The 27,919-nt window shown below is 43.4% G+C and overlaps 2 protein-coding genes and 1 long non-coding RNA gene across 4 annotated transcripts in view; 1 reads left to right on the top strand and 2 right to left on the bottom strand.

Moving 5' to 3' along the window:
• The window catches only part of LOC135182818 (uncharacterized), a 49,184-nt gene extending 48,964 nt beyond the window's left edge, over positions 1-220 (bottom strand). The window contains exon 1 of one of the 2 annotated variants that reach the window (XM_064157286.1): positions 131-220. The gene's annotated coding sequence lies outside the window, so the exon portion shown is untranslated. The remainder of the gene's footprint in view (positions 1-130) is intronic. The other variant, XM_064157294.1, reaches the window with a different exon arrangement.
• LOC135182853 (uncharacterized) overlaps positions 1-7,075 on the top strand; it is a 7,639-nt gene extending 564 nt beyond the window's left edge. Inside the window, exons 2-3 of the long non-coding RNA XR_010305323.1 lie at positions 2,834-3,146; positions 6,835-7,075. This is a non-coding gene — a long non-coding RNA (uncharacterized LOC135182853). The remainder of the gene's footprint in view (positions 1-2,833; positions 3,147-6,834) is intronic.
• IQCB1 (IQ motif containing B1) lies at positions 4,565-27,919 on the bottom strand. The gene is made up of 14 exons (XM_064157314.1): positions 27,811-27,919; positions 27,171-27,438; positions 26,215-26,377; positions 24,442-24,571; positions 21,314-21,407; positions 20,168-20,267; positions 19,583-19,755; positions 17,352-17,464; positions 14,591-14,700; positions 9,949-10,091; positions 9,376-9,524; positions 8,785-8,913; positions 8,254-8,410; positions 4,565-7,164 (listed from the first exon to the last, which is right to left on the bottom strand). Exons 2-14 carry the CDS (start codon positions 27,286-27,288, stop codon positions 6,935-6,937), a joined length of 1,809 nt encoding a protein of 602 aa, XP_064013384.1. The 5' UTR covers positions 27,289-27,438; positions 27,811-27,919; the 3' UTR covers positions 4,565-6,934.

Here is a 27,919-nt window from a genome sequence, read left to right as displayed (position 1 = left end):
GGACCGAGGCTGAGGCCGGAGCCCGCTCCCCTGGTTCCTCCCCAGAGGAAAACGGATCTCGCGGCGCAGGTGAAACATCCTGCGGCAGCGCCTCCCGAGGGGGACCCACCTGTCGCCCGCACCTACCTACCTGCCGAGCCGAGCCGGGACGCGTCGCCTCCCGCCTTTGTTATGCATGCCCCGGCAGCGCCGCGCCGCCGGCCCGCCACCGCCCGTCCGTCCGCCCCTTCTGCGCCCGCCACGCCGCACCGCACCGCACCGCGCCGCAGCCAGGCCCCGGCTTAGCCCGTCGCCAAGGCAACGGCGGGCGCGTGCGGAGCGGGTGGGGTAAGGGCCGCCGCGCGACGGCCGCGGGACCCGCCCGCCGCGCGCCCGGGCGGGGCGGGGGCGCGGGGGACAGGCGGGCGCGCGGCTGAGGGGACAGAGCGGGGCGGTGGGCTGCGGGGCGCGAGGCGAGAGCGGGCGGGAGCGCGGCTGAGGGGACAGAGCGGGGCGGTGGGCTGCGGGGCGGGAGGCGGGAGCGGGCGGGAGCGCGGCTGAGGGGACAGAGCGGGGCGGTGGGCTGCGGGGCGGGAGGCGGGAGCGGGCGGGAGCGCGGCTGAGGGGACAGAGCGGGGCGGTGGGCTGCAGGGCGGGAGGCGGGAGCGGGCGGGAGCGCGGCTGAGGGGACAGAGCGGGGCGGTGGGCTGCGGGGCGGGAGGCGAGAGCGGGCGGGAGCGCGGCTGAGGGGGCAGTGCGGGGCGGTGGGCTGCGGGGCGCGAGGCGAGAGCGGGCGGGAGCGCGGCTGAGGGGACAGAGGGGGCGGTGGGCTGCGGGGCGCGAGGCGAGAGCGGGCGGGAGCGCGGCTGAGGGGACAGAGGGGGCGGTGGGCTGCGGGGCGGGAGGCGGGAGCGGGCGGGAGCGCGGCTGAGGGGGCAATGCGGGGCGGGAGGCGAGAGCGGGCGGGAGCAGGCGTCCGTAAGGGCTCAGCGAAGGCGAAAGAGCGGCAAGCCCGCACCTGGAGGCACCGCAGCGGTTCCTGCGGGCCAGCGTGGCTCCCTGACCCGCCGAGGTCGGGACGGAGTGCCAGAGGCGGTGTGGCAGCCACTCGCCCTGCTAGTGTGCCTGCCAGCGTCCGAGCTGGACTCGGCTTAGCCCCTGCATCCTTCCACGGTGCCGCGCACCACTCCTTTTCTATTTCCAGCAGCTTTGCTTTAGATAGAGCGCGTCAGAAGTCTCTAATACCTGGTCACAGATCGCATGTCCTTTTGTCCTAACGCAAGCATGGCTCCGGTGGCTTTTTGTGACTATCTTTCTGTATCAACCTTCACAGGTTTTCCCCATGGAGCCGGCACAGCTGCTCAGAGAGTAAAGCTAATGCCACAGTAGCATCTCTGTTTTTTCCCTGCTCCCAAGGACAGAAATGAGTTGTATCCTGCATTTGCAACCTTTTAATTTGGCACTCTTTTTAGGGGAAGGAGTGGCAGCTGGAAAGCCTCTTCCCTTTAGGACAACAGGGATTGGAAAATTTAATGTCTTTCTGGGATTAAGCACTGCAGTTCACCAACTCTGCTGGATTGAGCTGGGTTTTGTCGCCTGCCCTGCACCCTTGTGTATGTTCATCTGGTTACCAGCAGGCAGGTTCTGGGTTGACAAAACGTGTTAAATTAAGTCTCCTCGATCAGAATTTCACACTTTCATGGTGAAAGTTCATTGAGTGAAGTTCACCAAGGTTCACTGAGTTATCAAGCATATGTAAAGATACTGTTTCTGTTTGAGGATGTAAGTGAATAAAGAACTAAATTCTGCAGAGAAATGCTGGATTTGGAGATGAATGAACAGCATGGCAGCCCTAAGCTCTCTGTATCCAGCATCTGATTATACAAATGTTTTTGGCTTCCTGGGGCCTGTCAAAAATCCCATTTCACCTTAGCAGGGAGGGATTTCAGTGGCACCTGGGCTCGCACAGCATCCTCCACTGAAGGCTCTTAAGACAAATTACAAATGCAACAGACAAAACCTCCTCAGTCAGCCTCATGTGAGAATGGAAATGACAGAGCAGAAACAGACTGCTCAAGGTCACACAGGACTTCTCCAGCACAGCTGGGACAAATGGCCAGAGCTGCAGTGTCCCAACCATGGTCCTCATCTGCCAGTCTTTGCCCTTTTGCTCTGAGAAGGTAGCCAGAGTGAACTAAGCCCTGCCTTCAAGGAGGGCAGTGGAGAGGGGATGGAAGCCACCTGTCCTTTAGCTCCCTTTGGCAAATCTGAGCCCAGATTTGTTCACTCTACCCAAGGATGCCTGAAGATTAACCCACTGCTACTGGGCTATAAAGGAGGATGACAAGAAGAACTTGAAGATCACCTTTGCAGCTCCCTGTGCAAAGAGCTGCCTCCTTTTCTGATGCATGCTGATTTATAAATAGCCCCAGTTACACTGCTTGGAGAAAGCTTTCATTTCTCCTTGTACTTGATGTATGTGATACTTTGCAATGGAGAGCAGATGCTTATACCAGATTCTGCTCCCATGGAAATCAGCAGAAGACTTGGAGGTGAGAGGTGAAATAGCAGCAGGATTATCTCTTGTCCTCAGCTCAGAGCTCCTGTTACAGCCAGTCTGAAGGGCCAGGAGATGCCCTTGGAATTAGAAGTGTAGTCTCAAGCACAAGCTTATGGCTCTGCTGGAGATGAGCATCCTGTTGCTTGTAGAGTCCAGTTACAGCTAATGCTGGGAAAAAAAAAAGGGATCTGCCTGCATAAACAGGAATTTTCCTCAACTGCAGGAGCCAGCAAAGGACACTACTTTGTCTCCTGAAAGGGCTGAGTTGTATTTTTTTGTTGTTTCTTTTCACAGAATCACAGAAACATCGCATTGGAAAAGACCCTTGGGATCCAAGTCCAACTGATAACCCTGCTCTACAAGGTTCACCTCTAAACCATATCCTCCAGCACCACATCCAAACAATCTTTAAACATGTTCAGGCTTGATGACTCAGCCACCTCCCTGGGCAGCCATTCCAATGCCTGACCACTCCTTCTGTGAATTTTTTTTCCCTAATGTCCAGTCTAAACCTACTCAGTTGCAGCTTGAGGCCATTCCCCCTTGATCTATCACTATTTACCTGTGAGAAGAGACCAGCATCAACCTCTCCACAACGTCCTTTCAGGTAGCTATAGACAACAATGAGGTGTCCCCTCAGCCTCCTCTTCTTCAAATTAAACAGCATGAGCTCCTTCAGTTGCTCTTCATAAGATTTATTCTCCAGGCCCACCACCAGCTTTGTTGTCCTTCTCTGCACTTGCTCCAGCACCTCAAGATCCCTCTTGTATTGAGGTGCCCAAAACTGAACACAACACTTCAGCTGTGGCCTCACCAGAGCTGAACACAAGGGGACAATAATCTCCCTACTCTTTCTTTTGCTGCCTTCTTTCTGCTCTCTGACTCTGGGGCACCTGCAGCAGGCAACCAGTTGCTGTGCCTTTTTTTTTAATCCACAATGCCTTCAGCATTTTCAGCTGTAGCAATAATGCTCCTGTACAGTATTACTTGAGAGAAGAAACAAAACCACATGACAAATTGGTCCAATTTATCACAGCAACGGAGCAACAGAAACCTGCAGTTCAGCTAAATCACCCCCACAGGCCAGCTTAGGCAGTTTCAATATTTAATGACCTGAGCACCACTGCCTTTGCAGCTCTGGCTTCACTTCTGTCCCTCTTCATCACAGTGTGCCTCCCAGGTCTGCCACCTCACTCATGCAGGAGGACACCTCCATGCCTCCTCTGGGATGAGCAGGGCCTGTCTCCAAGCTACTGAGGCTGGCCTGCCTGCTATCCAAAGTGGCACAGCCCCTACCTGCTGTGTGCAACAAAGTTGATTGGATAGGGCTGAGTGATAGTTGGGCTGGATGATCTTGGAGGTCTCTTCCAACCTGGTTGATTCTGTGATTCGATTCTATGATTCTATGAAGTTCTGTCTCTTTTTCTACCTGTCTGGACCACCTGTGCAGGATGTTTATGCCTGACAGCTTCTAGCTTTCTGGGCATGCCTGTGGTGTGGTGCTTGACAAGCAAATAATCAGGAGCAGCACTGGGATCATAGTGTCTCACAGGCTCTCCTACAGTCATTTTTTGGGTAATCCTATAACCCAGACAGGACTGTTCACGTGATAGCAGGCTGAGGGTGGCTTCTGTTCAGCTCTGTGTCTGTTCCTGTGATTCAGGCAGGACTACTTTACCCCAGAAGGAGCGCAATGAAATAAATCTCCAGCAGCATGTGTGGTACAAGAGGACCTGAAAAAAGGATGAGCCAAGCAATGCCAAATCCTTCCCACCTCTGAGCAAAAAGAGCAGCAGAGGAGCTGGGGATCTCTTTTTCTGTGTCCGGGCTCCAAGATGGCCATGACAACTGGCACCAGAGAGCGTCTCCCAGCTCTGTCCCAGCATTCTGCAGTGGCTCCTTTCTGGCTTGTTCTGTGGCAGGTTGTAGGGCTGTATCTGGCCATAGGCACGCTCCCTCATGGTTCTCTCTTGTCTCTCTGGTCTTTAAAGCAGAGGTGAGTGAGATCTGGTGACAAGCAGTAAGTAAGAGGCAGAATTTTTATTTTTCAGGGTGGTGGGGTGAGGGAATTTGTGCTGCTGGGCTGGTAATACATGACCCAACAACTTGAATTCATCCAGCAAGATCACACCTCCCTCTGTTAGCTTAAACCCCCCATTATCCATCAAATTGCATATTCCAAAGGGGAGTTTATTATCCACTGCAATGGCAGTGAGTGGCAAAGGCCACTAAAATAAATGACTTTTGGAAAGATGGTTCTGTAATTCACTTGCTATTTAACACTGGCCACAGGGCTCATCTCTTCACATAAAATACGTTAAGCAAAGCACCTTTGTGAGCATCTCCCTGTGCTAAAGAGCTGGTATAATGAGGGCAACTAAGAATAAACACAACAGCAGAAGCTGCTGTCTAAAGTAGTATGGGTCAGTGACTTCGTGACAGAGGACACTATGACGTCCACAGAATATCTGTGTCTATGAGGGAACATCTGGCTTGCTCCATTTCACCCAGAGATGCTGGGCCTTTCCCAGTGCCATAGCTTGCCAGCTGCTGGGAGGTAAACTGCCCCCATCCCCTGGGGTGTTTGGTGACTTCAACCCAGCCCCTACACTTCGGCAGTCTTGTTATGGACATGGCCTAAAACTAATAGAGCAATGCAGAGCAATACATAGCTCAACAGACACATGCAAGTGCCCTGGCAAATACTTAATGGACTGTTCCACCAGTTAACTCTCCAAGAAAGGAACTGAAAGCCAATTCAAAGTCTTCCAAATCACAGCTCTGTTAGAAAAAAATCATGTAGTGCAGATCTTTTCCTCTTGGCAACTGTCCAATTATTAATTTCCATGTATCAGCTGCATCTGAAAGGGCTTGGGCTTCTGCCCACGATTTCTATTTATTTGTTCTCCATTCATCTCCTCTAAAATTAAAATTCAAAACCTTAATTAGACAATGGAAAACAAACACATTGTACCAGTATTGTTGTCCACATACAACTAGCAGAAATTACTCCACTTTCTCCTTCTCTGCAGTGAGGCAAGATATAATTCTTCCTCTAAAAAACAGCTCAGGTACCTACAGCATGAGCCGCAGCCTTGAGTTCTCCTTGCTTTCTGGGAACTTTGGCGAGCAGCAGCCTTCAGTCCTTGACTGTAGGTTTCTGTCATGTACCAGGTCTCAGGGACTGCAATAGCCCTGTGCTGTGGAGACATTTCTGGATTAAACAATATCTGCACGGTTTAAGATGACAGAGCTGGTAGCCTGTCTGGTCACAGAGAGGCTACAATCCCATAGAAGGGTTTGGACTGTGCCTGTGTTAAAATGCACTGCACTAGCTCTGGAAAGAACTGTATGCCTTTCAAGGAAAGCACGTATCATTCAAGAACACTGGCAGTTTTTAACTCCTCTTGCTTTTTCCCTCGTTGCTTTCAAGAGGCTGGGGGAGGTTCCTTGGGCAGCTTTGCCGGTACAAACTGGCATCAGTTGTTCTACCCTGCTGTAAACAACCAGCCTACCCAGTGCTTGCCTGACTTCTTCCTAGAATCTTAGTTTGTTCTGAGCCCACCTTTGCCTCAAAGCACGTTGCCTGAGAAAATGACTTACTAAAAAATCTCAGGCTTTTACAATGGTGTGACTCTTTACACTTCTCAGAATGAACAAGAACTGAAAAGCCAAAGGTTATAAACTTATTTTAATACAAACGTTCCACGATCATCCCACTTGTGAAAGAAGTGCTTGAGACATTTCTGAGTTTGCCGGCTTTGCCACTGGCCTTGGGCTTCTGCTGCATGGACCTATACTACTGGATATTGCCTGCAGCATCAGAAGGCTGCTCCTGCAGAGAAATGTAGCAAGGGATCACTGTTGAATACCTATCTCACCTCCATGATTAAGACCCATTGTTACCTTAATTCTCTGCTTCAGCCTGATTGATAGTGGGGTAAAGCTGTGTTTATAGCTTAGCCTTTTCCATTTCCTGGCTTCCTAAATCTCTAAATTTGTCAATAATATCTTTTTGAAGAAATTCCCAATCAAACTGAATCTGTAAATAAAGCTAAACTATTTTTTTGTACATAGTTTGGGGGCATAAAATAATTCTATTTTTATAATTCCTGACCTGGCCACATTAATTCCCTGCATCCATGACAACAAATTACAAAATATCATTTACAACTACAGTATTTAAATCCCATTGGCAACAGCACAAACAATAGGATCTAACTGTTGATGTATAAGAAGAGATTCTTAATAAGGCAAGTAAAATGCACTAAGACAAGGTTTTGCTCGTTTTTCAGTGCTTCATCCAAGCATTTTGCTTCCTTAAAACACAAGCAAATGGATGCATAGTACAAGGTATGAGTCTGAGTAATAAATTCTTCTGCCTAAGAAGGATTACTAAGAGGATTTCTTTCCACCAATAAAGAGAGTTCCTAGTTCTGCATTTAGAGCATCATCAGGAATGACACCATCCTCCATGAACTCATCTCCAAGCTTCTTCCACCATGGCCAGCGAGTGTACTTCAGCAAAGTGTTATGGGATTGTCTTGCCTTGGTAGCTACAGGGACTGATCGACTCATAAAGACATCAAAATCTTTTTCTGTGGTCTCTGCTAAGCCCGGAGCATCTGTAGGAACACAAAGAGTTCTCTGTATTTTGTTTGTGGTTTTATAAGTATTAAAATTAAAATAAATTAAAAAAAAAAAGAGCACTGCCCTCCCACTTCCCATTGTTCCAGGTCACTTCTTTCCCCATGCTGGCATTACATTTTACGGTTGCATGACAAGCGTTATTGGAGAAGCAACCCAAATTAAGAGTTACCAAAAAAAAAAAAGAAAATATAAAACGGGGAAGGACAAGAAGCAGGGAAAGCAGAACTACATCATTCAGGAGAGGGGGTGGCATCCACCAAAATGTTTTCTTGTGAAGCCATGACCAAATATAAAGAGACGCTCTTGGTTGCTACTGCTTTATCAGTGCTTCTTGCGCAGGGTGACATCATCATAGGGTTTCCACCACTCTGGCACAGCAGCACTGCGCATTCCCTGCCTAGGGAACCCAGAACAGTGTAAGACTGTGCCACTAATTTGCCTGCTCAGGGCATGATGAGCTGCAGTGACACAGCACGTGACAGATTAAATAATGGAATTCAGTCACTTGCTGAATTTTGTCTGGCTTGGGTGCTCTCTGGTGGCTGCAGTTTGCTATTCTCACTCTTTTCATTCCTGGCTACTTATCTGGAATTAAGGTAGCACAACAGTGAATTTTCTTTCGAATAAAGCCAGGCCAGAAAACTTAACTTGGAATTCATAGCTCAAAGATTTCCCTCTCTATCTGGATGAAGTGGGAATGCTTCAACCAGAACCTGTCTTTACAACACAAGAAAACAGAACAAAGCAAAACAGATGCAGAGAAAGAGGCTGTGTGAGATCCTCTTCTTAGAAATTTTAATGCCTTTTACAAGCACACTGCTTTCCTGGTGAACCTGTCAGAGATCTTTAACAGAAGAATAAGGTGCTCCTTGGAAAGCAGTTATGTATACTTAATGTACAGCAATACCTGGACAATACCTAACAAAGCCTGAATCTCAAGGCACATTGCAAACGAAGAAAGGTACTTCAGTTTTGAAATAAGGCTTTACCACTGTTCTTTCTAATATTCTCTCTCAATTAGTTTAATCCAAGCAGTAATCAAAATGTGACCAGAACACACATACTCAGTAGCAGCTCCACATCAGTATTGACCAGAGCCAGTAATGTCTGTCTCCGCTGCACTGCTCTCTGATCCAGTCTGCTTCTCAACAGGAACTGTGCCAGCTTTCCCTGGGCCTGCATGTGTAACTCCTTACTCACTTCTTCTGACATTTGGGAAGCCTGAAGGAAAATAACAGTTTGTTACCATTAGGAGCTGCTGTTTTAAATCTTTTGGGAGTAGAATAATGTCTAAATGAGGAATGCAAATGCTGTTCTTAATTGTTAATAATTTTGCTTCCACTGCAGCTCTCTCCAAAGCTATCCATCATCAAGTATATACATTTTCCAATTACAGTTTGCTTTGATCCTTTTTATTAGATTAATGGTTAAAATTCCCAATATTCTAGTACCTTGCTCTCAAACAAGCAGTGTTGATATATGCATACCTCAAATGAATTATCTTGATCAGAATTGATGAAGCTGAATATATTTCATCCCTACAGTATTTTATGTTGCATCATTAATGTGAATTATGAAATGACTAAGAAACAGACCGGATGCAATTTGATGTAGTCATCCACCTTCTGCTGCAAAGCTAGTCTCTGCTCATCAGTCAGTCCCTTGGGATCTTTCCAAGGAGACAAAGGTCTCCTCCTTCTTCGTTTTTCCAAGAATTTACAAGCCTTTGTAAAGAACATATGAGAATATGACAGTCACAGTCAGGAAGTTTATCTTCTCGCTTTGTTTGTAATCAGTCAATGAAAGAAAAATGTTTCATACTGCATCTGTTGAAGCATAAATTTAGATATGACGCGAAGAAGACAGAGCACAACTGTCAGCATGAATGCTAAATAGTTAGTAAGAACACTTATAATAATTACTGACTCATCTGTAGTGAGGTAAAATTCCAACCTTAGGTTTCAAAGTGCCAGCTCTTGTACTTTAGTAACAAGACTGTATCAGACTTTGTAAACTAAGTAAGGTTTAACCCTTTTAAGCAACTTGTGGCTTTAGACTGTCATCCTCTGAATATTTTTTAATAAATAATGGCTACATCAACAGTAAGAGAATAAACAGAGCTTTTTAAGGCATCACAACAATCCACTCAGTCCTATCCAATGTTAGAACAAAGTTTATATACTTACTGCTCTCTGAATGATGACAGCTGCTTTATACTCCTTAAGAGATTGTCTTTGCTGAAGAAAATTTCTTCTTGCTCTATAACCTCGCCAGAATCTCTGGATAGTTAATGCTGCTTTTCCCTCCATTTCCTCCATGTACTTATTTACCTGACCTAAAAATGTTACACAAATCCAGTTATAAGACTGTGGGTTGATATCTCTTAATTTACATTTTTAATCCTCAGACTAGATAGTACACACAAAAGCTTGAGTGTTATCAGCTAAAAAAACCCTCTTCATTCAAGGTCTGCTAGCTGTAGGCCATGCCACAGAGCCTTGTAGCTGCAATGGAGCTTTGTTACACAAGAAAACCGGGTCTTCCTTTCTCCTGCACCATTTTGAAGGCAGCAGATCTTGATCAGTAGTTACTGAGCTCTTGTTAAATTAGCATGTTCTGTCAGATAATTGGGTCAGGAGAAGAGACGTTAAGACTACAGTGCAAACAGACATACAAGATCAAGAAATATGTTTAAGGAAACTGTTCTTAAAGAGCCACGGACAGTTTAATCTTCTGATATAGTTTAACATAAATCATACTGGCATGGATTATTTCCAGTAAGGCCAGCTGTCGTTCATGGAAGAGTCTCCTAGCCCTCTGTCTCTGAAGTTGCATTTGCAGTTTTAGAGCCTCATCTTCCTTCTGCTTTTTTAAATGCTGCAGCTCCTGTTCCCGTTTAGCTCTGCAACAGACAAATGCATTAACAATTGGCTTAAGTTGCACATTTCGTAAAAACACCGTTAGTTTCCTGTTAAGTAGTCCATCATCAAGGGAGGAAATCTCCAAAATAATCTGCCATCCCAACCTTGGCTGTAGGACCACACCAAGCAATGAGAAATCACCACAAGCTAACAAATTATCACACAGGCACAAAAAATTGAGCCTGTCACTCCATCTGGCATCAAATCAAAGGATATATTTTTATTTAAGACAAGACCTAAGGACCCTGAAGGGAACAATGATCCCTGTGGGATATTCTCAGCTAACATGAACTAAACCAATTCCATCATCTAAGGAGGAGGTAAAGCAACATTAGCAATCTGCACCAGTATGCACTATTTCTACTGAATTAGTCAGCATGCATGGCACCTGCTTATCATAGTACATACTATTATTTTTGCATCCACTGCAAGAGCAGATCAGAATATTGCCTCATAAGGTTCACTTCTTAAATCTGGAAGGATTTTGTTTCTCCAGGAAATACAGATTGACACATTTTCTCCATCCACTTTATTAGGAGAATGCTAGGAAAGACTTTTTTTTTTTAGCAAATTCTTCCTCATCTGTACTAGTTGCTTTGATTTTATGAATTTGATGTTAGGATGCTGCCTTGCTGCACTTGCCATGGGCAAAGCCCCAGCAGATGTTTCACAGATGAGACAACTGAAAACTCTGTAACTGGCTCTGGAGCATTTAAGTTAATTACAGCCTGTATATAAATTACATATGCACTAGCATATTAATTTAGACACCAATATATTGATACTAAATACACTGATGTATTAATATTAATCATTACTAAGATAATTTAGACATAGTATCAGTGACACATGAGAAGCTGCGAGCTAGGGCTCCCCCTCCCTTCACTACTCATTCTCATCCCAATGGACCTGACCTCACTAGCAGCTTAACACTTGAGACAAGTTCAACCCACAATGAGGTAATGCTGTGACCTCTTCGATTCTCCTATTGCAGAAAAGTCGCATGCTCACTCAGGACCTGAGTACTCCCAACTCCTGAGTTCTGCTCTCCTCTAGTATTTCTCCAGGGAAATGAAAGCAGCACATTTAGCACTAGAAAAGAGAACACAGACCAGGCCTAAGGGGTGCCAGAAATGTAGAGCAAAAGGCTGTGGACTAGAACTGATGTCCAGCAATTTTTGTATTGCTGCATGTCACACACCTTCAGAGTTGGGGTAGTGTTATTTGTGTTTCCCCTGACTACTATAAATTGAGTTATAATTTTTGCACCTGACATACTTTCTCCTCAGCCTCCAGAACCAGGTGGGAAAAGGTAGACTAGAAACTGTTTTGTAAAAGACATGCTCTGGATTTAAGGATATGGCTTGAACTGATAAAACAGCTCCCACCATGATCTGAGAGACCATAACCTCTTTATGACAGTAATGCAAACGTGAAGTGTGCCCACACATCTACCTACAGAGGGAGATCACGCTGTGATTACATCAGGAACAGTCTCAAGGAAACTAGAGGTTTTCAGCCCACACATTTCTGTGAATTAGAGCTGCAAATCTTTGCATTTTAAATCCAGGCAGGCACATATTATGCTTGTAAGTGGAATGATGCCACAGGATCAAACAGGACTTTTGATGACATTTTCTTGATAAAGCTATCAATAATTTTCCTTAGAAATTTTTATCAGCTTCACTATGTGGAAAACTAAAAGAATGCTTCATGAACTTTTCAGATGTACAGCTCTGAAACTACCAGTAGTGTCTGTCAGGTATTTAAACATTTCTTTGATACTGATTCTTTCCCATGTAGTCTGCCAAACACCTGCTCTTCTTCATTCTCTGTTCCTCCTAATAATAAAATGTATTTGTTTGCACAAGATCATACTGTGACAGGGAAATGCCTCTGAATAAGAGTAAGATCCAAGCTTCCTTCAGCAGTTCCTGGCATGGAACAGGCTCCCTCTGATCATCTCATATATATAGAATGGTTTGATTGTTGATGCACAATTAATACAAATTATTGCCTTTTTAACAGTTCTACATTTAGTCAGTGAACAAGAAGAGATTACAGGCTTCCATGTTCACTGAGGAGACATTTCTGAAACTACAGTTTCACAGGTTTAAAACTTGCAGAGTTCAAGATCTTCCTCTGCAGCTGCAGGTGACCCAAGTCTAGAGTTTCAGCCTCAGCAGTATTTAATCACACTTGTTCTAAAATACATCTGTGAATACAACCAAACTCTCATTGTTAAAAATGTAAAAGTCCCTTTGAAAGCTTTTCTGAAGTAATGCTTACACTATTCCAAACACTATTTTTCAGCATAACACTAACTGCAGCTTTGACCTAGGCAGAAAAAACACAATACAGGAGCTCTACAGTTATTGTATTAACTCAGCGTACTGGGACTGACTGAGCCATGAACATACAGCTTTAAGGATATTCATTGCTCTGAATATTAAATAAATGCATTCAAAGATCTGTTTCAATGACTCAAGAACTACTATGAGGCACATGCTAACGCTTACAATATTGAAAACAGGACACAAGAAAGTTAAGTAGCTTGTTGATTGCTGATAGCCTCACTACCCTTTCCCTTCTACTTTACTGTTATACTTCTTAGCCCAGCATCCAAGTTTTTTGAGTCAAGCTTTTCACTTGCAGACCTGCAAGGTGCCTGCTGAGGGCAAAACAATTGGCTCAAAATGTTTTGTGGGAGAAGAGGGAGTGGCAAGGATGTAATTTATGGTGTTTCATAAAAAAAGCTGGAGTGGCTGGTGGCCATTAATAGACACGCTGCTTGACTCGGCACATCGTTCAGGATTTACACAACTGTCTGCTTTCTAACACCTTGTGCTAGTTTGGAGCAGGGTAGAATGTTTTGGTGAGAAAAACTGGATCGTAGGCTGTGAAAGGAAAACAATGGTGATGTCTACTTCCCTCAGAGTCTTGCTGGAGAAGAAAGGAAAACATTAGATAACACTCTTGCCATTTTTTTGTGGCACTCTCTGGCTGGGCTCTGATTGAGCTGCATCTCCCTAACCTCACCTTCCATTTGGACTAACCCACCTTTGCTTTATAACCTCTTGGCTGAACCTCTGTTCTTCTTTAGGACTGGGGTAAGGCTGAGAGGGGCAGGGGGGAAGGTGCAGGGGTGGTTGAGAGCCCCTCCTGGGGACTCAGGTTTCTGGGAAGGGAGTTGTATTTCTGTATTACTTTTACCTTGTATATTTCTCTACATAAGTGTATATATTCTAAATATCTGCTTGTATATTGTGCTAGCTGTAAATAAATAGCTTCATTTATATTCCCAGAGCCGACTGAGACTAGTCTGGGTGATCTCTAAAGTGGGGGGGGGGCGGGTAACCATCACACACCTTGATCATAATGTAATGGGATTTGATGAACTAATTTCTAATATTCAGCTTTGACACTGTAATGCTCAGCATGTGCCAAAAAAGGTTGAAAAAATCTGCTGTGGAGTTTGAACTTGATTTAGATCCCTTAACTTGGGTTAAATTCACACTAAATCTCTCAAAAGAGTTAGCCTAACATGTTCTAGCATTACTTGAAGCAGGATTTCAGCAGTAAGACAAGAATTATTTGCATAACTTCATTCTTCTGTGGTGCTCCAAGCCAGATGAAGCTATTTCCAGGTCACTGAAGTTACTCCACTTCTGACAGTCAAAAGATTTGAAATATTAATGAAGAACAAGGTCTTGCAAGCAGTATCCTGGATGGTAGATTAGAAACTCCAGGACAGCTCCACATTGGAGTTTAGTGTCAAGTTAACTGTGAACAATTTAACTGTTCAACTGCTCGCATACCATTTTCTAGTGCTATTTAGTGGAATCCCATGCTACTAGTGGTGCCACACTTTTAGTTTTTCATATGTCAAACTTTTACACAGAAAACATAAAAGCATCATAAATGTGGTTTGGTTTTTTTTTAATAGAGAAGTTTGGCAGCTGGGAAAGGGACAGTTGGAGTTTTTGGCACTAAAAGTGGCAGTTTGGTACTGCTGGAAAAGCACATTGTTTGGATGTTTCTGCTAAAAGAATATGTAATGAGACAGCTCTTGTTGGTATTACGTTACCTTTATGTTTCAGAAACAACAGCTGACTGGAAAAAGCATTTTCAATATGAAAGAACTCTCAGTAAGCCCGAACTTATGCTCTTGAACTTGAGAAATATGGGAAGTTATTTTCAGGAAAGACAGGAAGGTAAACGGGGACAGCCAGGAACTAATGCTTGACCAGCCTGATTGCCTCCTGTGATGAGATGAATAGCTCTGTGTGCAAGGGGAAAGCAGTCATTTTCCTTGACTTTATGAAGCCTGTCTTTGCAGTCTCCCATGCTGACTCCACCTCAAACACTGAATCTGATGACATAAAATTTTCCTGTCACTCTGTGATCTGAGAAAAAACCAAGCCAAATCTTTGCACTAGATTTCTCTCTCTACTGTTTTTTACAAAGCCATACTGGTTACCTGAAGCTTCTCTGTAGAGTGGTCACTGCTTGGGGTAGCTTTTTCAGCCTTTTCCGCATCTGAAATCCCCTCCACGCAGCCTGAATTATACAAGCTGCTTGTTGCTGCCTCTGAAATTAATGAAGCAGTTGGTAGAATTATTTTCTTTGCATATAAAACCACTTTATTACTACTTGAATATTTGGAACAATCTTAGTATCTGGCTGAAACTCATCAGTTTTCAAATCATAGAATCATAGAATCAACCAGGTTGGACGAGACCTCCAAGATCATCCAGTCCAACCTAGCACCCTGCCCTAACCAGTCAACTAGACCATGGCACTAAGTGCCTCATCCAGTCTTTTCTTGAAGACACCCAGGGACGGTGCCTCCACCACCTCCCTGGGCAGCCCATTCCAATGCCAATCACTCTCTCTGTGAAGAACTTCTTCCCAATATCCAGCCTATACCTACCCTGGCACAACTTGAGGCTGTGTCCCCTTGTTCTATTGCTGGTTGCCTGGGACAAGAGGCCACTCCCCACCTGGCTACAATGCCCCTTCAGGTAATTGTAGACAGTAGTAAGATCACCCCTGAGCCTCCTCTTCTCCAGGCTAAACAGGCCCAGCTCCCTCAACCTCTCCTCATAGAATTTGTGCTCCAGGCCCCTCACCAGCTTTGTTGCCCTTCTCTGGACATGTTCCAGCACCTCAACATCTTTCTTGAATTGAGGGGCCCAGATGCATCAAAATACACTATTTGTGACAGCTTGAAGAGTTTATAACTGTTTTATAAGATAGTTATTATCATGAACCCTGTGCTTGCTCCAAAGGCAGCTAATCTGATCAGTTGGATTGCTGCTCTATGTGGTAAACAAATGAATCAACAGAAAAAAAAATAGCTGCATTAATTAATTTGTATTTGTATTTCAAACACCTCACTTCAAACACTTCATATTTCAAATGGCAATTAAACCAAAATACCTACACCAAATAGGAAAGATAAGGAGCAGGAAAAATGTTACATATGCAGTATAATCAGAAGTCACTGAAATGCAACAAACACATACTAAAAATTCAAATTTAAAAAAATCTATTCTTAAATGAAGTATTTAAAAACCCAAACAAAGCACAACAAACCAAAAAGAAGCAGAAAACACTCTGTTTTGCTGAGGATGAATCCAAGTCTCTACAAACATGTTGTGGTAGGCCTCATAGGCCCAAAATAGGCTTATACATGTCCTGCCTTGCCTAGGCATATTTTCCTGCTCCACCAGAGAGGCAAATGCAGGAAATGGACACAAAAGAACCTGTAGCCACTGAGTCTGGCCTGCCCAGGGTGTAAGGTACACACACTTAGCTTGTCCCTGCTATTGCAAGGCCCGTGCTTTTCCCAAATTAGGGAAAAGCAAGCCTATGGCTTTGCTTAATACGGTAAGGTTTGGCTAACTGCCATCCTGATTGGCTATTCTGTGTCCAAAGGGCAATTAATCTCAGCCCACATCGATAAAAGGAGATAGGCAGGTGAACAACCTGCTTTTGCTTCACTGCTTTGCTTCTCTACTCTTTGCCGTGCTCCCTCTGCTGTGCTCAGCCATGCTGCTCTTGCACACTGCCTTATTGCTTGCCTGGTAAACTCCACTGTTGCAAGTTACCAGGAGCAGACCCTGGATGTCTGCACACGATCAGCCTGTGTGGCCAGCATGACATTGTGCTGAGACTGCACCACATCCTGCCCTCTGCACCTGAAGGTCCTGCCTAGAATTCCTGGACGTATATACAGACCGTCCAGAAGAAGCCAGGAGACAAGGTCAGAGATTGTCTGTGTCCTTTCCCCAGAAGCCAGCAACATTCAAGCCTCAACGTCCAACAAGACAGAGTCCCCTGAAAGCATTTGGGCACTGTCTGGACTGTGGCTAGCCCCTGCGAGTGGGTAATACCAATTTGTGAGTAAATGCTTAAATGCCTCTTTGTAATTCTCTACTGCCTTCTGCCATAGAGCAGAAAGAGCTTGAGCCCATCTACTGGGCAAGTGGCATATTCACCACAAGCGGCATTGACCGCGGGAACTTTCTCTTCCAGTTCAATTACTGTTCAAATATTTTGCTGGTTATATTAGATGTAGATATTATCCATAGAATGTTTCCATGACCGTGTAAGAGCCAGTATATTATTAAAATCAGTGGTTGGGGGTGGCAAGAGTTCAGAATATCAAAATTAATAAACAATATTAATTTTGGAAAATATCATCTCACATCAATTAATTTCCCCTCCATCCCCAACAAAACACAATCCTGATTTCCTTTAAAATATTGTCTCTGAGAAACTTGCATGTAAAATTCTCTTAAGAAGTTCATAAAACACATATTGTCTCTTATCAGGAGGGCAGCCCAGAAGGTGTTCTTACTGAACATTTGCTCTACATGAATTAATTCTAGATGAATGTTGCGTAGAATTCAGAGTTCTAAATTTGTAACACCAATTCAAGAAAGACAGATACAGTTATTTTTTTTTGGGGTATTATAGTAACAAAAACACTATTCCCCCCCAAGTGGTTGTACAGAAATCTATGCAACAGGAAGTCAAGCTCTGGAACCACAGTCCCACATGTTATTTGATGAAGGGAAAAAATCATAAATAGAAAATTTTAAAGTCCGTTAATATAGTAAAAAAAAAAAGCACAGGCTTTGAAAGTATCATCTAAGTGATAGATTAAATCCATGTAAAACACGTATGTCACATGAGACTGGGATTTTACAAACAAAAGTCCTATTAAGCTTCACCTGCATTTGTCCTTTTTCATTGGATTGTTTCGAATAGAGCAGGTCCAAGAGCTGATTGAGATCCCTGTCAAATCCTTTTCCAGTCCACTGCTTACTCAAAAGTCTTTTTAATCCTAAGACAGAGAGAGATATCACATGATACTGCTAAGGTGAATTTTCAGGATTTCAAACAAACAATTTTCAAGTTAAAAGATCAAATCTGATTCTATGTGCAAAAGAACAACATTCCTCTTTGAGTTTCAATCCAGAGCGATCAATGACTATCTGGTATTTCAACCACTAGAGAAGTACTGTGCAGTGATGGCAATTTTGTATGCCCAAGTCACTGTTGTGTCTACATATCTGGCAGTTAAATTAGGAATGCACTTCAGCATCTTATCAGTAAGTCGCTGTGGGATCTAAAAGGATGTAAAACACCATGGAAGTGATTGGTACACCAAGTACTGCTTTGGTATTTATCATAATAAGTTTTATTTGTAACTGGAATTCTTTGATGTCTTATCTGTGCAACAGTCTAACTGTGAGCACATGCATCCAATCCCTGAGATAAAATAGGTGTTTAGGTTCACAGTAGCTAAAAAGCACACTTCTGCTTCCCCAACATTACACACAGACTCTGTGCTGTGCACAGTGCACAAGTGGACAGTTGTGCTGGTTTGAGGCTAATTGGAATATTTTAATGAGAGAAATTAGATCATTGGTTGTGAAAATATTGATGAAGTCTATATCACTCATTGGTTTGCTGAAAGCTAAAATGTCAACAATTTGTCTCACTCTGGTGTGTGATGCTTCCTCCTCACTCTGCTCTTAATATCCTTCCACTAGTCTCAGCTAACAGAAAACAACATAAGCTTTGCTGGTTGTTTTGCTTGTCTGTCTGGGAAAGTAGAGGTAGAAAGAGAGGGTAGCTTCCTTTGTCTTTCACAATTTTGTGTGAAAGTTCCTAACCCACCACATTCTAGCTCTCTGCTAGGCTAGAGACAGAAGCATTAAATGGGACACATCATTAAATAATGAATAACATAAAGCAAATTGTATGCATAGTCAGCCTCTCCATCTAAAGGCATTAAATCAGAATAATAAACTCATGACATGAATTCTCGGAAAGAGCTCATTGCAATCACTTCAATATCAAAAGACAGTCAGCTCCTCAGGGCAGCACCTATCAGTTAAGCAGACCTGTAACAGCCAAGGTCAGAAGTTGGCTTTAAGTCAAACTTTCATGCTCCTGGACTAGTGAGCCCTTAGCACACTGGCAGATGTCTGACACACACCTCTTATTGTGTCAGCGCAGGCACCCTGCTACTCAATAACCAGCCTGTACAGGAAAAAAAGATGCATAACATCCAGAGACAGAAGTAAAGCCCAGCAGGTTGGAAACAACAAACAACAGCATTAAGAGACAAGTTGCCACACATAGAGTCCTCAACACACAGAAGAAAATAAATCTAGGAAACAAAGAGGCACAGTACCTTAAACTACAGTGCAAATAAACAGTAGATCAAAAAAAAACAAACCAAAACAACCCAGCACTGCAACAACCCATCTGTATTGGATAGCTACAGCACTGGGGAAACCTCCATCTTTATATTTATACAGTGAATAAATGTGGTCAGAAGGGCAAGGGAGGTGATTCTCCCACTTTGCTCTCGTGAGAACCCACCTGGAGTACTCTGTACAGTCCTAGAGCCCCCAACACAAGAGGGACATGGAACTGTTGGAGCAAGTCCAGAGGAGGGCCATGAAGATGATCAGAGGTCTGGAGCACCTCTGCTATGAGGACAGGCTATGAGAGTTGGGGCTCCTCAGTCTGGAGAAGAGAAGGATTCAATGAGACTTTACAGTGGCCTTCCAGTATCTGAAGGGGGCCTACAAGAAGGCTGGGGAGGGACTATTTACAAGGTCTTGTAATGACAGGATGAGGGGTAATGGGTTTAAACTGGAAGAGGGGAGATTTAGACTAGATATTAGGAGGAAGTTCTTTACAGTGAGAGTGGTGAGACACTGGAACGGGATGTCCAGGGAGGTTGTGGGTGCTTCCTCTCTGGAGGTGTTTAAGGCCAGGCTGGATGAGGCCTTGAGCAACCTGCTCTAGTGAGAGGTGTCTCTGCCTATGGCGGGGGTTGGAGCTGGATGATTGTTGACGTCCCTTCCAACCTAGACCATTCTATTCTACGATTCTGTGAATGTAAGGGAAGGCTGAGCAAGCGGTTCCATGCATGTTTACAAACCTTTGTAGCGAGCTGTGAGTAACTCCACAAGCTGCTTGCCAAATTTTGCCACCAACAGAAGCAGTTTTGTAGCACTGTTTCCTATGACAGGATTGGCAGTAGATGAAAGCTTATAAACAAGTTCATCCAAAACAGCATGAAGAGTATCCTCATCAACCTCAAGCAAGACAGAACTTTAAAAAGAAGAAAAATTGTTAAAAGGGTGAGGAGAGGACAGAATTGAAGCATTACAAACTAAAAGCTTTTAAACAGTTTGGTAAACAGCTTTGCATTATTATTATTATTATTGTTGCTGTTGTTACTATCAGATGTGTCTCAGGCATTCAGCAAGCTGGACCAGCCATCTGATCCAGGCAGTCCAACTGTTTCAATCAACTGATTCCTATTGCCTCACTTTAATAACAAGATAAAAGAAAATATCTATTTACTATTTCTACAACAATGACTAGTTAAAAAGAAAAAGCAAAACCAACCAACCAACCCCCACAAATCTTGTATATGAATATGAAAATATTTTACCAGGCATTCAGGAACCAAGTTTTAAATTGGAAATACAGAAAAATCAGTGATATGAAAACAACTAACCTATTGACCCTCAAAATATTGTGTAAAACAGACATCGTTATAGTTGCTGTTTCAACGTCATCTGTTATTAACAGCTGCAGGAAGTGATCGTTTTGCAGTACTGAAAAAAAACACCAAAAAAACAAAACCAAGCAAATAAGGAATTACACCATCAGAACCAGACTTGAAAATATCAAACAAACAAACTCCATTGGGAAACATAAGCCATAACAAGTAACACCAGACATTGTTTCTGGAACAAACTCCCTCCTTTATAATTTTTATACTGAAACTTACTGGAACAAGTAAACTATTTCCACATCCAAAAAACACATTGAGTCCTGTTTTTCCTACTTTTGGTTATCCCTCGGGCACTGGCTTTGCAATGGAATAAAAGCTTTAAAGCCTTTTTATGTTGCACCAGTACCACTTTTTTATTACAGCAGTGGAATTATCACTGGAGCAACAGTATCAGGAAAAGATAAGAACTTCAACCTTGACACTTTGTTACATCAGGTTCATTTAATGCAACTCCACTGATGTAATCAAAGCATCATCTTTATTCCAGTATGTCACTGTCTAGACATTTAGTAATTTTTCTGGCCATGTGTGGGTTTAGTTACACATATTATGATCCTTGGGATTTTGTTCGATACTGGAAACAACCAAATTCTGCTCTTTAAAAATGAGTGTCATCAACATTGGGTTTATATAAAGCTTATATTGGTTAGAAGTGCATAATGAAGTCTGTTGGAAGTTTGTAAAATTTCCTGGCGTGGCAACGACTTTAAAAATCTATTTTCAGCTCTCTTCACTTTTTAGGGCCAGCAATGTACTCTGCATTTTAATTGCATGAAAAAAAAAAGACTGTATCTTACCAGACAAAAAGTTTGGTTGTTGTTGTTTTTTTTTTTTCCCCAGGGCATAGAATTACCAAGGGAAATTACAGAAAAAACACTTAATATTTGTGTCTGAAAGACCAGAAGGGGAACTCTTTAGTATTTTCCTTTAGTAGATCTTTTCTGTTTTAGATATTGCTGGGTTTGTTGAGTGTACTACTTTAATAGATTGATTTAATTTAGAAAAAATATGTGGAGATTAGCTTAAGTTTCCTCTCTTTTCCACATTTAAATTTTCAGGTTATTTATGGGTTTATTTTTTCCTTACCACACTCTGCTAGTCGAACGTGCCCACCAAACAGCCAGCAGATGGCATCAGTTACTGTTTGGAACCAGCGTAAAAAATCCTGTTTTTCTCTGTCCTAAACAAAAGAGAAGGAGGTAAAGGCGTCAGTAGGTATCCTCAATGAGGGCTTTAACTTGATGTAATGATAACGTTTGTATGCTTCAGGCACTTGACGACCAAAATGTCGTCAGATTCCTGGATGATGTTGTTGAAATTGCAGGAACCAGGCAAAATAAAACAAACCAACTTGTGAGTCACAGAATCATAGAATTGTCAGGGCTGGACGGGACCCCAACCCCCCTGCCCTGGGCAGGGACATCTCACACTAGATCAAGTTGATCAGAGCCACATCCAGCCTGGCCTTAAAAATTTCCAGGGATGGGGCTTCTACCACCTCCCTGGGCAACCTGTTCAAGTGTCTCACCACTCTTCGTGGTGAAGAACTTCTTCCTAACATCCAATCTGAATCTACTCACTTCTAGTTTTGCTCCATTCCCCCCGACATCCTAAAAAGACCCTTACCAGCTTTCCTGTAGGCCCACTTAAGATACTGGAAGGCCACAATAAGGTCTCCTCAGACCCTTCCCCTCTTCAGACTTCAAGGACAGAGATCAATCAAGAAAATCTAACCAGTTAAAGCAGAAAAGATTCCTAAAACTTGGCATGGTGAGGCTCCAGATGCAGCTCCTAGCTGGAGGTCTGGAAGCAAACACCAAACTACTAGTAAGCTGAAGTTTACCAAACAGGCTCTGGTCTGTATTCTGTAACACTGACTGGAAAAAAATGACCAGGAAGCATCCAAGTTTTAAAAAGTGAATGTACATGCAGATGCCCAGTTCTGAGTGTGTATTGCAAGTATCAGCCACCAGTCACAGGAAATCTAAAATCATGGTGTGTGGAACTGCAAAGGGACTTTTAGTAATACCACATTGCTGAGAAATGGTAATTGGCCTGGTATCTCTCACATTGAGCCTCCACAAATAAAACCCTGGAAAGTGCTCCGTTTTGTCCTCCTCACTACATGAAGGATATCGAGGTGCTAGAGTGTGTCCAAAGAAGGGTAACAAAGCTGGTGAAGGCCTAGAGCACAAGTCTTATGAGGAGCAGTTGAGGGCATTGGGGTCATTTAGTCTAGAGAAAAGGAGGGTCAGGGGAGACCTTATCATTGTATCATATCATAGTAGTATCATAGTATCATCAGGGTTGGAAGAGACCTCACAGATCATCGAGTCCAACCCTTTACCACAGAGCTCAAGGCTAGACCATGGCACCAAGTGCCACGTCCAACCTTGCCTTAAAGTGCCCCAGGGACAGCAACTCCACCACCTCCCCGGGCAGCCCATTCCAGTGTCCAATGACTCTCTCAGTGAAGAACTTTCTCCTCACCTCGAGGTTGCACACGGTGGGCGTTAGTCTGTTCAAACAAGTAACAAGGCATATGACATGAAGAAATGGCCTCAAGTTGGGCCAAAGGAAGTTTAGGTTGGATATTAGGAAGAATTTCTTCACTGAAAGGGTTACTGGGTATTGGAATGGCTTGCCTAGGGATCTGGTGGAGTCCCCATCCCTGAAGGTATTTAGAAGTCATACAGGTGTGGTGCTTAGGGATATTGTTTTTGTCAAGGAATTGTCAGGGTTCAGGTTAATGACTGGACTCAATGATCATAAAGGTCTCTTCCAATCTTGGTAATTCTGTGATTCTGTGACAGCCTGTTCCAAGATCCATGCTGTGAGTGTCAGCCATCAGTCATGGTTTAACTTTATATTTGGCTTTTACTGACAATGAGAGATACAAAATCACAGTAGTAAGTTAAGCCATAATACTATCTGTGTTTTGGTAGTATGTCAGTTTCTAAAAGCTATTTCAGTGCTTCCTTTGACTTCAAAGATTTGTGCAAAAAGGAAATGAGGACAGAGTAAACTACTAATCTCCACTGGTAGAGTGGGATTTCCAAAGTTCCACTGAGCAAGCACCAAGTCTGAGTGCCCAGTCACCTCTGAGACAACAAGGTTTAAAATCTGAAGTACTAATTATAATGTAGACTGCATTTGCATTCAAAAGAAATCTTTGCCCACAAGCATGACTCAAATAGCATGTAGGCTGAGACATAATAAGAAAGTGTGGAGGAAATTACATATTGTGGGTAAGACTTGAGTCTCCTGGGAAGTCATTCAGGAAGCTTCCTTCGTAAGCACTAAACACTCATCTAAACTACTGAAGTAACAGAAAATGTGTTAGGCTGCTGATATTTCTGAGAACTGGTTGTGTTTGTGGTGTCCATCTATACTCCGTAGGAAAAACTGGACTATGTGCAGGAAGCCAGGGAGCCAAGAAATGAGATACTATGTGGAAGTAGGAATGTTAAAATAAGCTGTAAGAATCCATGAAGTTATCTAAATTATTTGTGGGGTTTGTTTGTTATTTTTTCCTCCAATTCTGGAACTCAGAATGCTTCAAAAAGCATGAGGGGACCCAGACAGGCAAGCCCCTTTTTCTCTGCAAAAAGGAGGGAAATGGGAGTGAGCGTTCAAATCTACAAATTCATAAAGTCTGCCTTTGGAGTTCCCAACATGCAGGTCCAGAAATAGTGAACATTTGGGGAATTTTTTGCTAATTTTGTGGCAGACACTGTATGGAAAACAAACTCCAACAAATCTGATTAAAAATGTTAAGAATTCCTAAACACTTTTTTGTAACACTGAATAAAGTAGTGGGAACAGAGTCATTACAAAGACTGAAATAATTATATGCAAAGTTAAAGAGACACTACCATGACTGGGATGATGCCTTTTGTAAAGCACTTTTTTGCTGTCATACTGCTGTAACTCTTCTTTCCTACTTCTAATTTGCATTCTTTCTCTCTGCCTCCAGAATTTGTGAAAAGCCAAACTCTTCAAACAAACCTATGGTAACAAACTGTAATGGACTGAATGTTCTACAATGACAAGTTTCAGTTTCAGAGCTCCAAGGCATAAGAAAAAAATATTGTAACTTCTGAAAATAAATTTTCATAATACGGTGTCCCTAGAATAATATCCTACTTATACAGTATGTGACCTTGGAAACTTTACAGAGATTCTTTGCTCTCTTAACTATGAAATTTAAGTACCTTGACTGCTCGGATAAACCGTGATTGCAAGCGTCTTCCCAAACCCAGCAGGCTGTCTATAGCTGAAGGAAGAAATTTCTTGTGAAACTCCTCAGGATCTTCTTTCACCTCAAATCCTACACAACAATGACTGAAATGGGAAAAAAAAAAATCAACCTGAATAGCCAAGTGCCTGTTTGAACAGCTTTGAATGAACCTCAGGTCACTGGAGAAATGCTTCACTGGCATGGGACAATTCAACACATAACAACAGTTAACTGCTGTGACTGACTCCAAGGTAGCTGCCTCAAAAGGAAGAGGAATCACCAGCAGGCTTCAGACAGCAAGTCTGTTACTAGTACTCATAGTAGCATGTCTCAGCTTAAAATATATCTAAGGCACTTTCTTCTTTAAGCTCTATAGGATCTGTCCAGGCTTGTTTCACACACTAAGGAAGGGCTCTGATGGTCACAAAGAAAAAGACAACAACAAAAAAAGGCAAAACAGAAAGGCAGACAAAAATCTGCTACAAGAAGCCTGATGATGATGGGAGCACAGATGAGGCAGTGAAAATATGCATTAAAAAAAAAAAAAAAAGTATTACTTAACCACAAAACCCTCAGCAAGTCTGTTTAAACTTTCCTCTAACTAAGGAATACACATAGCCTAGAAATCAGCTTTTCAGATCTTGGCTTTCCTATTTTACTCAACTCAAAAATATCAGTCATCTCTGGAAGACTTTTTACAAGAAACTGCATGTTTTACAACAGGGAAGTTTTTCAATTCTGTTAGTGCAACAAAAGAGTCTTCCTAACATTTCATGCATTTTGCATTCTGCTGTCTTATCTAGGCTTTGTGAGCTTTTTGTGAATACAAACACGTAAAGCATTGCTTACCAAAGCCCTTGAAAAGCAAATTCTAGGCATGAGGCTGAGATGCATCTAGTTACAGAAGGACGCTTCTATAGCTAAAGTAAATTTCAGTTTTCTCTGCAAACTGAAATAGCTTATAGGGAATGATTTAAGTAGCACACAATTCTGGTGATAAATCTTGCATCTGTTAGTGAAATTCATAGCATTAAGAATTCATACTGCAGATATGGCATAAATAAGAGATGGCTGCCTAATTGCTTCATGCCTTAGAATTCTGCACCCTAGTTAAGCCAAAATCAAGTAGAACTTGGGGAAAATGTAAAACATGTTATTTTTCCTGAAATTAAAAATTGAGATTGGATCATGAGGGATTTGAGTTTGAAGATGTTGTATTTATTAGCTATGAATTAAACTTAATAGTGCCATTTTTACAATATCGCTTCATCAAGTGATCAAGTCTGTATTAATTTTGTCCCCTATCATGTTTAAAATGTAAATAGATATTTTTTTAAAAGGTGTATTAAATAGATTGTTTAAATAAAGCCAAGCTGTGAGTCAACGAGGCTAAAGATTTCTGTAAGACGAAATCTAAGTAAACAAACTTCAAAAAATAACTGCAATTTGGAATTAGCAATTACTGGGTAATTGATGAGCACCGTTCACAGAAACTCTTCCCACAAAACAGTCCACCCAGCTCAGTGAAACACAATGAATGAATTAAACAGGACTGATTAGGGTATGCCTGACCCCTCTACTCTTCACTGCTCCCTGCACTTTAACCCTGGCCTTTCCTGAACAACAAGCCTTGCTCTGGGTGGGTGCAAACGTATTACAGCTTGAAAAGAAAAAAAGCAAGATGAAAGGCCAGGAAAAAAAAAAGAAGAAGTAGAAGAAGCAAAGTTCTTAGCACTTTTGGTCTTACCTCAGTATCTCTGCTAGCTGGGCAGCAGTAGCCCAGCCTCCATGCAGTCGAGAGTGATCCTGTCTAAGAAGCAGCATGCAGTATCGAGTCAAATCATAATCATATATATCTTGCTTTATTTTTTCTGATTCTTCACATCCCAAGGAAGAATCATTTAAAATTCCTGTGGGAAGGAAGGAGAGAGACAAAGAAGAGCATAAAATTCTGATATGCAAGATTTATTATTTTTTCCCCCCAAACATGAGAGGAATACAAATGCAGCACCAGGATTAACACGATTCTAGAAGTGCTAACAACAGTTGAAACTATTTTGTCAGCATTTTTCACTCCTACTGCTACAATCCATGTTAAATTATATGACAGCTGGGAAGGATAGCTAAACTTAAGTTTCACATGTTTTCAATATACATTTACTAGTAAAACATGCATTACCTGGGATACAGCCCCTTTGTATGAATTTCCTAAGCCAGATAAAACCACAACCACTGTGAAACATATAGCTTCCTTATAATTACATCCCAATTTAGAACAGGACCTAACTTGTTTCTGCTGTTTCTATGAGCGTGGCTATGTGGCAAAGATGGGGTAGTCACACAGGAGCTCACCATTGCGTTTCTACGTTAAGGCTTAAAAAATGAATTCTAATGATCACTCCAGCTCTGTCCAAAAGCACTGGGAGAAATTACTTGACTCAGTGCAAGATCCTTGCCCACACCGGGACACAGAATGTGGTGACAGATGAGAAGGAGAAAAGACTTCTTTTTCACTTGCTCCCCCTTATTGATGCCAAGCTGAATGCCACTCAATACCACCCTCAGGAAAAGCTGTGTCATCAAGAAGTTTCCATCCCTGCAAGAAATACTCTGGAAAACCTTCCATATTTAAGGAGACAGAACAAAGAAGGGCTGCCCAAGCTTCACAGCACATATTTTTATTTTAGAAATTATATTAATTACCCTTTAACTTCAGCAGCAGCAGGGGAATGTCTTGCTCTCTGCTCTCAGTGACCTCAGCAGCTAAGGCCAATACCCGAGTGTCTGCAGCTGCCACACCTGCACTGGTTGTGTTAGCCATAGCAACACACCCGTTCAAGCCTCTTTCCTTTTCAATTGTTTCGGTGCAGACATGGGGTCTTTAAATCACTGCTTCCATCGAACCTCCACCTCCTGCACTATCAGCTGCAAGGTGATGTTCTGCTCCGCACCTCCGGCCGCAAATCTCTCCCTGAGGACGGAAACAAACATGGAGGCCACATCCACGCTCCCTCACGCCGCCTCTCGAGGCCGCGGGCAGCGGAACCGGCTCTGCCGGCAGCCCCACAAAGGCCCCACGACGCGGGCAGCCTAAGAGGCCACCCAGAGGGCCGCCAACATCGCCTCAGCCACAGGCGGGGGGGCGGGGACACGGCGGCAAGGCAGTGTCCACCAGCAGGGCGGCGTGTGAGAGGCGCTACTGACACAGTCATTTCCGTGCCCTCACGGCCTCCGCTGAGGCCGGCGCTCATGCCGCGGAGCTCCTTTAACAGAAGCCCCCCCGAAACGAGGCCGTTCTGAGAGAAGTCCTCTCCCGTCCTCACCCACCCCCGACCTCTCTCACCGCCGCCGCGAGGCGTCTCCCCTACTTCGGGGCAGGGGAGGAGTGGCAGACCGAATCCAGCGGCTCGAAGGCGGCCGCTGTCCCCCTTCCCCCTCCCCTCCCAGCTGTG

This window comes from Pogoniulus pusillus, chromosome 2, assembly GCF_015220805.1.
Source record: "Pogoniulus pusillus isolate bPogPus1 chromosome 2, bPogPus1.pri, whole genome shotgun sequence".
Taxonomy (NCBI): Eukaryota; Metazoa; Chordata; class Aves; order Piciformes; family Lybiidae; genus Pogoniulus; species Pogoniulus pusillus.
Note: the sequence above shows the minus strand (reverse complement) of the source record. Positions and strands in the feature narration are given on the sequence as shown.